This window comes from Cervus canadensis, chromosome 27 (genome assembly GCF_019320065.1).
Source record: "Cervus canadensis isolate Bull #8, Minnesota chromosome 27, ASM1932006v1, whole genome shotgun sequence".
Lineage (NCBI taxonomy): Eukaryota > Metazoa > Chordata > Mammalia > Artiodactyla > Cervidae > Cervus > Cervus canadensis.
Genome location: NC_057412.1, coordinates 37,851,926 through 37,867,070, shown reverse-complemented (window position 1 = coordinate 37,867,070; position 15,145 = coordinate 37,851,926). Strand labels below are relative to the sequence as shown.

The 15,145-nt window shown below is 36.9% G+C and overlaps 1 protein-coding gene across 1 annotated transcript in view; it reads right to left on the bottom strand.

Annotated features, from left to right (window-relative positions):
• The window catches only part of EPHA6 (EPH receptor A6), a 962,333-nt gene that overhangs the window by 307,968 nt on the left and 639,220 nt on the right, over positions 1-15,145 (bottom strand). The window contains exon 8 of the mRNA XM_043449041.1: positions 1,659-1,767. Coding sequence (XP_043304976.1) covers positions 1,659-1,767 — 109 coding nt within the window. The remainder of the gene's footprint in view (positions 1-1,658; positions 1,768-15,145) is intronic.

Sequence of the window (15,145 nt, the reverse complement as noted above, 5' to 3'; positions counted from 1 at the left end):
CCTTATATGACATCTAACAGCTATAGTTGATGAAGAACCTTAAAAGTCACAATGGAAAAACTGTTCTTGATTCAGAAACTCAGAAATTTAGACAACTGTATTCCAGTTTCAGTGGTGAACAGCGTGTTTCTTTCTTTTTCTTTTTTTTAATTGGAAGTGGTAAAAGTGTCTTCTGTTTTCTTAGAAAAATCATGTCCTGAAGAACGGAGGCAGGAACTTATCTCCTAGGACTTCTTTAACATGAAAAATTCATCAACATCCATATTATCTGACAGTTCATCAAACTGCTAATTCCAAGTGGTTAAACAGAATACATCTGTGGTGCACAATCCAATCTTTCAATGTGAATTTGGCTTCAGATCCTATGACAAATTGCATATTTATTCAAATGTCCTAAAATTTTCATAGAATAATTTCCAGTGAATGCTTCCCTATCAAAGTGCTTAAGTCATGCTTCAGAATGAATGTTTTATCTTACGTAACTGAACTTTTTTTTTAATATAGAAAGTTAAGGAAGTTTCTGATGTCATATAAATTGGCAAACATGGAAATTGTACCAAATTATTTTCAACTTTCAATTTTTGTGATTATTAAATCTTTTTTTTTCATTTATTTTTAGTAGTCGGAGGCTAATTACTTTACAGTATTGTAGTGGTTTTTGAATTCTGTTTCGGGAATCCTAAATAAATATAACAGTCATGCCTATCTCTCAGGTTTACTAGGCCAATCTTATTTAGCCTACAATGACTGTAAGGTCTTCAAGTTTGTCCTATTTATGTATTAAGGCAGTATTTTCTGATCTTTTAATGAAGTACTTTTCTACATGTATATTTAAATCATTTGCTGAAATACTCTGCGGCAATAAGGCCTTAATTCATATTCTATAAATACATAAAACATAACTTAGAAATTGAACTAAATATGTTACACATTGAATAACTGTAAATAAAATATAATTTGAGTGAACTTCCATAATGAATTTAGAAGCATTCTTTAAAACTGATGATAAATGTGACACTGCTTAAATGACGTCTGAGACACTATTAGCTGCAAGAGTGATGATTTGTCATAACAAACTGTGTAAAAATATAAATCTAAGGTTTAGGTGGAAGCAGCACTTTGACCAGCTGGTTGGGATTCAAGTCTAGGTCATTTGCTACATTAAATTTATTGTCATTTAAAATTCTTATCCATATTACACTTAAGCAGGAAAATATTTTAACTTGATTACATAACCAAATTAATGCAATTCTAATATCAATATGTTCAGTATTTAATGGATAAATTTTTTTCTATAATATTAAGTTTATAAAGCACTTTTATATAAATTGTTCAGTTTCTCTGTTGAACTACTTTTTTTCCCAAGCAAAATCCATTTAATGATATCATTTGATTGTAGTAAAGGAAAAACTCAGAAGTCACTTATTGAATAGGATTTTCTCATTCACTGTTTTCAAAGTGTTTTTCTCAGGTCTTCAGTTGCTTTCAGGTTCTGGGACCTGTTGCCACATAAAGGTGCACTTGTCAAGAGTGGAATCTGCCCTGACTTATTTTTCTCACAGGTACAGTTCTTTAAGCTTAAAAGCCTTTGAACACATAGTATATAAGAAGAATGGCTCTCCACAAATCATGGAAATATTCTGGTATAATTCAGTTACCTGCCAGTGATTAAGAAGAAGAGAGTAAGAATGACGAGAAGAGTGAATCCTCCCACTGCTGCGGTGGCTATCACAAGAATCTGCCCCTGTTCCGCCGCCATGTCAGAAGCTGAAACACAGATAAGGTATTAACATTTCCCTGGGTGACCTGTCACTACCAAATGTTTTACAACTTACTGTATTCCTGAAAATACAGTAATGAATACCAAAAAATTCCACCAAATTTGCCCTTTATTTGACACGTAAGATGCAGATCCAAAATGAGGGCTGAAGATTGAAGCCTTAATCTACCCATGACCCTTTCTTTTTTTACAAAAACACTAAGAAAGCAGATGGGTTCTTAGTACCCCTCATTTTAAGGTTAAGCACATTTTGCATAATTAAATAAGCAGATGAACTAAAGGATTTTGCTTATGTAATTGCTATTTCCTTGAACAGGTTTGCCAACTGTTGGGCTACATCCATATGCTTGCAAACCCTGTAGTTGCGCATCTGAGAGACAAAGGAAAGCCAAGAGCCAGTGAAAGAAACAACAACAGTCTAGTACTTAGGGAATCTTACAGTCTGAAAGTCCTGGAGCAACACCCCATCACAGATAGCAGAGAGCAGTCAGGACACAGTAGCAGTCCTCGCAGTGGGGGTGGAGGTGGGGTAGCCGTTTATAGGGGGAATTGGCTTCAGGTTGGCTCATCAGTTACCAGGGTAGCCAGAAGCTGGGACAAGAATGTAGGCAGTTACTGATTAAACACTATAATTAAGAGGATTGGATAGTCATGTGAGTAGGGTGTAAGCGAACCATGGGATGGTTGAGCAGAAGTCATATAAGAGAGCAAGAGAACTGTCATCTTGAGTGGCCTGATCATATACCAACAGATCAGACTTTACAGACTGTTACAATGTCTGTTTTCACAAAATAGAAAGGCTATTATTGCATAATTTAAGAATGAACTTCTTTACGTTTCACAGAGCTTAATTCAAAAATCAAAGTTATGAATTCCCACCTCTATAGCACAGGAGTGTATATAGTAGATGCTTAGATGTTTGACCGCTGCTGCTGCTGCTAAGTCGCTTCAGCCGTGTCCGACTCTGTGCGACTCCATAGACGGCAGCCCACCAGGCTCCCCCGTCCCTGGGATTCTCCAGGCAAGAACACTGGAGTGGGTTGCCATTTCCTTCTCCAATGCATGAAAGTGAAAAGTGAAAGTGAAGACGCTCAGCCATGTCTGACTCTTAGTGACCCCATGTACCGCAGCCTACCAGGCTCCTACGTCCACGGGATTTTCCAGGCAAGAGTACTGCAGTGGGGTGCCATTGCCTCTCCCGAAGTTTGACTAGCAGTCATTAAAAAGTGAAAGTGAACGTCACTCAGTCGTGTTCCACTCTTTGCGACCCCATGGGCTATACAGTCTTTGGAATTCTCTAGGCCAGAATACTGGATTGGGTAGCCTTTCCCTTCTCCAGGGGATCTTCCCAACCCAGGGATCAAACTCAGGTCTCCCACATTGCAGGCAGATTCTTTACCAGCTGAGCCACAAGAGAAGCTGGTCATTTTTAAGTTCATTAAAAACATGATATGTAAAAGCTCCCTTGTTTGAAGAAAAGTATAGATTATATATGGTAACAGCATATAACTCCTTTCATTGACAAAACTGTACTGAAACTGCAAGGGCTGCATGTTTTCCTAACCTTCCAGGAATCTTTTTATTTCAATTAATTCATTGACACTTTTCATTCTCTGTATTACTGAAGTTTTAACAAGATATAATTTAATTGGATGGCATATGGGTAATTGCTCAGTAACAGAGGTAAAGAAACTGAACCCCAGAGAAGTTAAAGAACTTGATCCACCTTACATGTGACTATCACCAGAATTCAGATGTTAGATATTTTAAAAATTTCTCCTTCCTATACTATAACTCACAATAATAATTCAGTTTGTTATCAGTATTCTAAAGTATTAAATCAATCAGTGCCTCTAATATCCCTTAACTTGAATAAAGCTTGATTTTTATTTAGATTATTATAAAAATTATTAATCTAATCAGTTGTAAGCAGCAAGCTGAAAAAAGAAAGAATATAACCAAAAAGCAAACCACTTAACTCTCTACCATAATAATTTAAATTTATTAAGCCTGAGAAAGACTTCCAAAGAAGTGGATCTTTTTCTGGGAATCAAGTATGTGATAAGCTACGTGCAAGTTTATATTCATGGTAATAACTTTCTTATAAAAAGGACATTTCATTTCTCCAAAGAAGACATACAGATGGCTAACAAACACATGAAAAGATGCTCAACATCACTCATTATTAGAGAAATGCAAATCAAAACCACAATGAGGTACCATTACACGCCAGTCAGGATGGCTGCTATCCAAAAGTCTACAAGCAATAAATGCTGGAGAGGGAGTGGAGAAAAGGGAACCCTCTTACACTGTTGGTGGGAATGCAAACTAGTACGGCCACTATGGAGAACAGTGTGGAGATTTCTTAAAAAACTGGAAATAGAACTGCCATATGACCCAGCAATACCACTCCTGGGCATACACACCGAGGAAACCAGATCTGAAAGAGACACGTGCACCCCAATGTTCATCGCAGCACTGTTTATAATAGCCAGGACATGGAAGCAACCTAGATGCCCATCAGCAGATGAATGGATAAGGAAGCTGTGGTACATATGCACCATGGAATATTACTCAGCCATTAAAAAGAATTCATTTGAACCAGTCCTAATGAGATGGATGAAGCTGGAGCCCATTATACAGAGTGAAGTAAGCCAGAAAGATAAAGAACATTACAGCATACTAACACATATATATGGAATTTAGAAAGGTGATAACGATAACCCTATATGAAAACAGAAAAAGAGACACAGAAATACAGAACAGACTTTTGAACTCTGTGGGAGAAGGTGAGGGTGGGATGTTTCAAAAGAACAGCATGTATACTATCTATGGTGAAACAGATCACCAGCCCAGGTGGGATGCATGAGACAAGTGCTCGGGCCTGGTGCACTGGGAAGACCCAGAGGAATCGGGTGGAGAGGGAGGTGGGAGGGGGGATCGGGATTGGGAATACATGTAAATCCATGGCTGATTCATATCAATGTATGACAAAACCCACTGGAAAAAAAAAATAATAATAAAAAAAAAAAAAAAAAAAATAAAAAAAAAAAAGGACATTTCTACTAGAGAATATCTAAACCTTAAATGCTATTGTTGAGTCAGTAAGAAACCAGTCAAGTATTTAAGAGGATTTTTAAGAAACCTAAATGTAAATAAACACAGAAATCATTTATCTTAAGGTTTTAGTAAAAAATTTACTAAACCTGGAATTAGATGTTAGTCATTATGACTTAATCAAGATATTTTCAGGCAATCTATTTCAGTGTTGAGTTGTAGCTCACAGTCTGTACAGAACCAAGTTAAATAGTTGAATTTTATCTAATGAGTAATGTACTGAAGGTTTTTTATTAGGTCCTAACTGGATTTCCTAATCTTCAAAATAATACTGATATCATGGGAATTAATGTGTGCCTTAAAATGTCACATTTTTTTTCATGAAAATTATTGAATAACAAATTATAAGGAATAGATGTTATAGAAAACAACATTAATTTTTTGAAGATGAAGGTGGCAGTTCAAAAGAAAACATTATTTACTTACAAACTGGTGTATTTGTAAAATATATAGTATAGTTGAAGAATTTTAAACCTGGAATGTATTTTCAGGGTAGCCAGGTAGCAGGGGATTTATTGAGACCATGTATTCAAGTTCAGAATGAGGAGAATATTATGTAATTGACTGTCTTTGGAAAATCAGATCACCTCATTACAGAAAATTGTGTTGTTTAATTTAAATAATTGCTTAGTAAAATGCCAGTACTACTAATATATCTTCTTTTTCACCCTGATGATTACATATTTATGAACTTTGCTTCAATTAAAATTTTAATTGGATAACAGATTATTAAGTTGTGACACTTTGAAAAATGTGTATTTCTGCACAATTGTTTATTAAACCTCTGTACTAGGAATTCTAAACACTCCTCTGTGAAGAATATTGTGTGTGTATATGTACAGGAGACATGCATTTGATCCCTGGGTTGAGAGGATCCCCTGGAGAAGGGAATGGCAATCCACTCCAGTATTCTTGCCTGGAGAATCCCATGGACAGAGGAGCCTCGAGGACTACAGTCCATGGGGTCACAGAGTCAGACACGACAGAGTGACTAAACGACAACAACAATGTATAATATAAATTTTAAAATAAGCGTGTATAATGTGATGCACATTTATAGTAAAATTCTGCAGATGATGGGGCTGGGGTGATTATGAAAACATGAATCTCATCATCATCAACAATAGCCATATATATTTAATAGTAAACTATCCACTAGTATTATGCTTAGTACTACAAATTCATTATCAAATTTATCTGCATAAAAGTCTTAATAAGTGGGTACTATTATTATTCCTAGTTTAAGTGGTTATATTACTTGCATAAGGTCACATGTATTGTACACAAGAAAGCTGGCCACCCAACCCTGATTTATCAAGCTCCAAGCCTGTACTTGGAGATGACTCTTTTTTTTTTTCTTTTTTCATTTATTTTTATTAGTTGGAGGCTAATTACTTTACAATATTGTAGTGGTTTTTGCCATACATTGACATGAATCAGACATGGATTTACATGTGTTCCCCCTCCCGATCCCCCCTCCCGCCTCCCTCTCCATCCCATCCCTCTGGGTCTTCCCAGTGCACCAGCCCTCAGCACTTGTCTCATGCATCCAACCTGGGCTGGTGATCTGTTTCACCCTTGATAGTATACTTGTTTCAGTGCTGTTCTCTTGGGTCATCCCCTCCTCGCCTTCTCCCACAGAGTCCAAAAGTCTGTTCTGTACATCTGTGTCTCTTTTTCTGTTTTGCATATAGGGTTATCATTACCATCTTTCTAAATTCCATATATATGCATTAGTATACTATATTGGTGTTTATCTTTCTGGCTGACTTCACTCTGTATAATGGGCTCCAGTTTCATCCATCTCATTAGAACTGATTCAAATGAATTCTTTTTAATGGCTGAGTAATATTCCATGGTGTATATGTACCACAGCTTCCTTATCCATTCGTCTGCTGATGGGCATCTAGGTTGCTTCCATGTCCTGGCAATTGTAAACAGTGCTGCGATGAACATTGGGGTGCACGTGTCTCTTTCAGATCTGGTTTCCTCAGTGTGTATGCCCAGAAGTGGGATTGCTGGGTCATATGGCAGTTCTATTTCCAGTTTTTTAAGAAATCTCCACACTTTTCCATAGCGGCTGTACTAGTTTGCATTCCCACCAACAGTGTAAGAGGGTTCCCTTTTCTCCACACCCTCTCCAGCATTTATTGCTTGTAGACTTTTGGATAGCAGCCATCCTGACTGGAGTGTAATGGTACCTTGTTGTGGTTTTGATTTGCATTTCTCTGATAATGAGTGATGTTGAGCATCGTTTCATGTGTTTGTTAGCCATCTGTATGTCTTCTTTGGAGAAATGTCTGTTTAGTTCTTTGGCCCATTTTTTGATTGGGTCATTTATTTTTCTGGAATTGAGCTACAGGAGCTGCTTCTGCCAATTCTTACAATGCATTGACTTTCTATCATGATCCATTTCTGTTCCGTCCTCCTACGTGAACATCACATCGTTTTCTGGTTGCTTAGATTTTGTTAGGTTCCCAGACATATGTTCCCATGGACCCTTATACTACTTTTATCCATAAATTTCTATGATGTTTCATTGAAATTACTTTTTTAAAAAAATAATCTTTCTGTTAGACTGCAAATTCCATGAGGGCGGGGACCATATTCACTATAGTATGTGTAATATGTTGAATGAAGACATCCTCTCCACCTTTCCCTGCAAAAAGGAATTTGTAGGTATAACTGAGGACCTCAATCATGGATCAAACGGATGGGCTCAAACTCATGACAAGTGTCTTTATAGGAGACATGGGAAGAGAAGACAAAGAGGAGAAGGCTGTAGGAAGTCAGAGGCAGAGATGAGTTGTGCAGCCAGAAGCCAAGGAATGCCCAGGGCCACCTCTACTGGAATCTTAGGAGAGAGTGTGCTTCTGGCTTCCATAAATATGAGAGAACAAATCTGGTGTTTTAAGCCACCAAGTGTGGTCATTTGCTAGAGTAATCCCAGGAAATTAATGCAGTATTGGACCTACAGAAGTTGATACATGGTAGTAGCTCAATAAATGTTTGTTTATGTGAAGGCTCAGACGGTAGCCTGCAATGCGGGAGACCTGGGTCCGATCCCTGGGTCAGGAAGATCCCCTGGAGAAGGAAATGGCAACCCACTCCAGTATTCTTGCCTGGAAAATCCCATGGACTGAGGAGCCTGGTGGGCTACAGTCCATGGGATTGCAGAGTCGGACATGACTGAGCGATTTCACTTGGGTCATGTGAATGGATTAGATGATTCTGGTATAAAACAGGTTAGATTAACCCAGGATTATCCATGTCTTCACCTTTCACTTAATATGCAGAGATTTACCCTGAAGGTAGCAAAAATATGTATGTCAAGTAAGTCTATCTAACACTATTTTAGTTAGTAGAATCCAATTATTCTGTATTCTTGGAGACAGTGCTTCCTGGGAGGCAGAGACTACTGCAAGTATAGACCTTTACATTGAATCGAGTAGATTAAGCTTGTAAATTTGAATCCAAGGTTAAGAATGTTGTTTTCTTTTTAATTGATTGACAGCATAGAGGTGCTGGTAGACTCTAGTTTATTGAGCACCTATTATATGGCAGGCACTGAGACAGATACTGGGGATATAGTGGTAAACAATAAACACTGTCCTCCTGGATTTATAGTTCAGTGGGGAAGATAAAAAGCCAACAAGTAATTACAAGTCTAAGAACTGTTATGAAAGAGAAACTGCAAGGTGCTCTGGAAGAGAATAAACAACCTTTGGTGATGAATCAGCAGAGTAGGGCATTTCCCAGGTTGATGCTATTGGTAAAGAATCGGCCTGCCAGTGCAGGAGGTGCCAGAGATGCTGGTTTGACTCCTGTGTCAGGAAGATACTCTGGAGTAGGAAATGGCAACCCACTCCAGGATTTTTGTCTGGAAAATTCCAAGGACAGAGGAATCTGGTGGGCTACAGTCCATGGGGTCGCAAAGAGTCAGACACGACTGAGCCCACACCACACGGCATCTTACTGCAGCAGAGTAGGAGTCTGGAAATGTGATATATTGGGAGAAGGAGGAGGAGGGGGAGGAGGGGAAGGACGAGGTGGAAGACGAGTTGTTCCTGGGTTAGAGGTCTCAAAGACTCCGTTAATGTAAATGACACTAAGGGACTTCCCTGCTGGTCCAGTGGTTAAGAATCTGCCTTTTAAAGCAGGGGATGCAGGTTAGCTACCTGGTCTGAGAACTAAAATCCCACATGCCTTGGGGAGACTAACCCCACATGCCACAACTACAGAGAAAGCTGCCTGCCACAACTGGAGATCCAACATGCCACAAGGACGGTCTTGTGTATTGACACAGCCAAAAATAAATATATTAAAAAATAAACAGATACTTAGACAAATAAATCATAAAATCATCTACAAAATGAATGTCATAAGATTCCATAAAATACAGTAAAGATACAAATTCCTCTGTGGTGAAAACATATCTATATTTCCACTTATTCATTTTTTCAATCCTGAGAAGATATTTCTAATTAGTTTTGTAGGAGAAATGTGTATATATACATAAGATTTACCCACGTAAGTAACACCAAAGAGAGCAAACCTGTCCTTAAGAAGAAACACAATAAAATCCATGGTAAGAAATAAAATGTGTTTGTAACTAGGTGATAGGAGTTGTTCCTTTGCTTAATCAAATGAGGCTGTATTTTTAGAAAAAGATAAGTATATTAAAATGACATATTTCATTCTATGGTTTGGAAAGACACATACTTCCTTAAGAGGAAGCAATTATCTGAAAAGAGTTGTAAAATTGTTACTGAGCAAGGACTTAGCACCCACTCAATGTTTGGCATAAGTCAGGATGACATTAAGTGAGGTTTGCTGTAGTTGTTTCTATTTAAAGAGAAAAAAATGTGAAGTTATTTACTTGGTATCCAAAAGAAAAAAAAAAGAGAGAGATTTCATGTCTTCAGGAAAGTATGAGGGAAAAGCAATTTGGCTATTTTAAACCAAAGAATTTTCTTCTATGGAGGCATATGATTTTGTCTCTCTGTAATCAAGATTATTCTAGTTTATATTTACATTTCAAAGTGAAATCTGTTATTTGTATTCTGTGTCATTTTCTATGCAATAGCTTTTTAAAGTTAACCCTTTTCTGTTTGAACAACTTTTTTTAAAGCTATGGGTGACAGCACTGATTTGATTGTTTTGAATAAAGCATTTCTCAAAATTCTACCCAGTGAAATACACTGTGGAATGTATTTGTTTCATGTTCATATGCTTTATTTATGACTCCCAATTTTAGATGAAATGTCAAAATTTCAAATGATATTATCTCATCACGTCACCAAAATAGTTTTTTAAACAAAGAAGTCTCTACAATGTAATGGATGGAAAGCACCCAGTTAGTTAATTGTAAGCTTTATTGATAGTCAATACAGGAAATCATTACCTTTTTTTTTTTTCAGGGATAAAAGTAATCCCCTCTCAAGGGATACATAGCAATCAATATTGGTTTAACCTTATGAAATTATATATATATATGTATATATGTATATATATATATATATGCATGTATATATAGGTAGATAGATGTAGCAATATACAATGGAGACTCATCAATCTGTAAAATCACCACTAAATGGTCATGTAGACATAAGAGTGAGATAGAAGTGAAAACTGAAGAAAGAGTTCTCCTAGATGAAAAGATTTTGTGATTTTGCAAATGATGCTATTCTCTTGGTCACTTAGAAATGAAACAAGAGGTCATCTCCGGTTTACCTTTCCCTATATATAACTCCTCGTCCAGAGTCAAATCATTATTATGTTGATATCATCTTGTGTTTATTACCACTGGTAATCTAAAATTTCAGCCTTACAGATTAGGCTAGTTCTATAATTTGTTATTAGATTGCTTTCCCACAGTGTCTCTTCCTAATCCATCCTACATTATGCGACCAGAAAATTATATTAAAAAATATTTTAAAATATTCAGACTTTCCCATAGTCTAAGAGAGTAAAATCACAGTAAGTATAATGCTCTTAGAAATATTCAAGCCTAAAACTTTGGGGTTTTTTTTTTTTGCTTTTTTAAAAAATTTTTATTTATTTAAAAAAAATTTTTTTTTCATTTATTTTTATTAGCTGGAGGCTAATTACTTTACAATATTGTAGGGGTTTTGCCATACATTGACATGAATCAGACATGGATTTACATGTGCTCCCATCCTGATTCCCCCTCCCTCCTCCCTTCCCACCCCATCCCTCTGGGTCTTCCCAGTGCACCAGCCCTCAGCATGTGTCTCATGCATCCAACCTGGGCTGGTGATCTGTTTCACCCTTGATAGTATACTTGTTTCAGTGCTGTTCTCTTGGGTCATCCCCTCCTCGCCTTCTCCCACGGAGTCCCAAAGTCTGTTCTGTACATCTGTGTCTCTTTTTCTGTTTTGCATATAGGGTTATCGTTACCATCTTTCTAAATTCCATATACATGCATTAGTATAGTGTATTGGTGTTTATCTTTCTGGCTGACTTCACTCTGTATAATGGGCTCCAGTTTCATCCACCTCATTAGAACTGATTCAAATGAATTCTTTTTAACGGCTGAGTAATATTCCATTGTGTATATGTACCACAGCTTCCTTATCCATTCGTCTGCTGATGGGCATCTAGGTTGCTTCCATGTCCTGGCTATTATAAACAGTGCTGCAATGAACAGTGGGGTGCATGTGTCTCTTTCAGATCTGGTTTCCTTGGTGTGTATGCCCAGAAGTGGGATTGCTGGGTCATATGGCAGTTCTATTTCCAGTTTTTTAAGGAATCTCCACACTCTTCTCCATAGCGGCTGTACTAGCTTGCATTCCCACCAACGGTGTAAGAGGGTTCCCTTTTCTCCACACCCTCTCCAGCATTTATTGCTTGTAGACTTTTGGATAGCAGCCATCCTGACTGGCATGTAATGGTACCTTGTTGTGGTTTTGATTTGCATTTCTCTGATAATGAGTGATGTTGAGCATCGTTTCATGTGTTTGTTAGCCATCTGTATGTCTTCTTTGGAGAAATGTCTGTTTAGTTCTTTGGCCCATTTTTTGATTGGGTCGTTTATTTTTCTGGAATTGAGCTGCAGGAGTTGCTTGTATATTTGTGAGATTAATCCTTTGTCTGTTGCTTCGTTTGCTATTATTTTCTCCCATTCTGAAGGCTGTCTTTTCACCTTGCTTATAGTTTCCTTTGTTGTGCAAAAGCTTTTAAGTTTCATTAGGTCCCATTTGTTTATTTTTGCTTTTATTTCCAATATTCTGGGAGGTGGGTCATAGAGGATCCTGCAGTGATTTATGTAATGAATATAGTAAAGTTGCAGGATATAAAATTAACACACAGAAATCCCTTGCATTCCTATACACTAACAATGAGAAAACAGAAAGAGAAATTAAGGAATCAATATCATTCACCATTGCAACAAAAATAATAAAATACTTAGGAGTATATCTACCTAAAGAAACAAAAGACCTATACATAGAAAACTATAAAACACCGGTGAAAGAAATCAAAGAGGACACAAACAGATGGAGAAATATACCGTGTTCATGGGCTGGAAGAATCAATATTGTCAAAATGATTATACTACCCAAAGCAATCTATAGATTCAATGCAATCCCTATCAAGCTACCAATGGTATTCTTCACAGAACTAGAACAAATGATTTCATAACTTGTATGGAAATACAAAAACTCTCGAATAGCCAAAGCAATCTTGAGAAAGAAGAATGGAACTAGAGGAATAAACCTGCCTGACTTCAGGCTCTACTACAAAGCCACAGTCATCAAGACAGTATGGTACTGGCACAAAGACAGAAATATAGATCAATGGAACAAAATAGAAAGCCCAGAGATAAATCCACGTACCTATGGGCACCTTATCTTTGACAAAGGAGGAAGGATATACAATGGAAAAAAGACAACCTCTTTAACAAGTGGTGCTGGGAAAACAGGTCAACCACTTGTAAAAGAATGAAACTAGAACACTTTCTAATACCATACACAAAAATAAACTCAAAATGGATTAAAGATCTAAATGTAAGACCAGAAACTATAAAACTCCTAGAGGAGAACATAGGCAAGACACTCTCCGACATAAATCAAAGCCTAAAACTTTGAACTCAGCCTTCACATAGTGCCGGCAGATCATCAGTCCTGTCATTCCTACATTTTAAAGTTATTTCTTAATTCATTCCCATTCTCTCCTAACCCCACAGCTATTTTCTTAGTTCAGCTACTTATCACATGCATTGGAATTCAGCTCGATGGCAACTTCAATTATGTGGAATACAGTGGAATAGTGGCAAATGAGGCAGACACAGAGAGCCTCTGAAGAAACATCTGACAGATGGTCACACACTAAGAACGCAGACTTTCCTCATAAAACAGCTTCAACGCCTCACACTCTTACTTCAGATATGTTTATTGATTTCTGATTTCATATAGCAGTATAGCAGATATAAATTAAGTGTTAAGACCAGACATGAGATACCTAAAGAGAGGGAGTTGAATGGAAGTGCACACTGCTAGGCTGACTGAAAGAACAACTGGGAAAACTGACAATTTGACATAAAATTCCAAAATACATACTACTCTGGAGGCAGGAGTTTAGGATCAAACAGCCCTACAAAATTCAAGGAGCACCAATGGACTCACTATGTCAGAACTCAATACATCACTATGGTCAGCCAAGGTCAACTAAAACATGCCTGGATATGTCTAAGATATTTTATATAGAAGGGCAGGAGTTTGTGGGTGCATGATTAGAAAAAAAAGTTCCCTTCAATATATTTAAAAATTATAAAAATAATAATTTAAAGACCAAACCTGTGTCTGCAAACTTTAACTATCAAAAATGATTCATTTTCTGAAGATTTCTGGGTTTTTTTTGGTCCATTTCAAATATATCATAAACTTCTTGAGGGCAGAAGCAATATCATTTGCCTTTCTGTATCACATGGGGTTAGCATGGTGCCTTACAAAACATAGGGATTAATAAATGTATGTTTTCATAAAGAAGTGATAAAGAACACATTCTAGATATTAGCCTCTGACTTTCGTATGTGATTCGTTTGGTATTGTTAATGCCTAAAATATTCTAGAGACACAAAAATTCCCTTATACCTTTGTATTTTGCCATTTAATATGCTCTGAAATAAATTAAAATAATGTGAGTAAATTTCTTCATTCAAATATCCCAGCCTAGGCTTTAAATGAAGTTGCTATTTAGCAGAAGAGGTTTGGCCTGACATTGTATTAACATGTTTGTTTTATATTCATTCAACACTTGATGCCATCTACCAACAAGAAAAATATCCCTAAGATTGATTTACGAGATAGAGAATATAGCAAGAGACTCTGATCCAGTCTAGTGAGCCAGTTACTGAATTCTCTTCTCAGCTGAATGGAAATAGAACTCATGAAACATTTCTGTTGACATAAAGACCCTTAGCTGGGATTATACTTTTTCGGAAAATGATTTCACATATGTGCTTTCCTCCACTGTTCTGTAATTTCTCCAGAAGCAATGCAATTCAGTACTTCAAACTGTGGCTACATTGGGACACAAAAGATTTCAAGATTCACTCTTTTGGATGAGCTTAATTTACTTGTCAGATAAAAATACCAAATGATACAGGGATAATTGGAAAATGTGAGTTTGGTACAACTTGATGGAGAGGCAGAAGCAGAAGCAGGTAGTGCAGCATGATGAAACACTTTGTCATTTTTTTTTTTTAAAGGAATTTTTGTCTGCATTAATAAATGGTCAGCATGCCTTGCTACAGTAGGCTTCATGTGACAAGTATCAAAGAACAGTGAAAAGAGATTGAGGCATTTAAACACCTGGTACTATTGTTAACATTCTAAATGTCAAGAATTTAATTTCTGATTGTCTATATTTCAGATAGTTATTGGAAGCTCTGATAGGTCTTTGATAACATTTCTTTGCAATTGAAATACTCATGTTCCCAAAATATGTATTTTATCATTAAAAAAAAAAAAAACCCATCAAGTGTCGAAGAGAATTTCCTTATAAATATCACAAATTCCCTGGATTACTGACTTGGACTCTATTATGTTCAAATACTGTTCAACAAGTATCATAATAATAATAGTTGGTATTTGCATTACGGTAGGTATATATATCGGAGAAGGCAATGGCACCCCACTCTGGTACTCTTGCCTGGAAAATCCCGTGGACGGAGAAGCCTGGTAGGCTGCAGTCCATGGGGTTGCTAAGAGTCAGACATGACTGAGC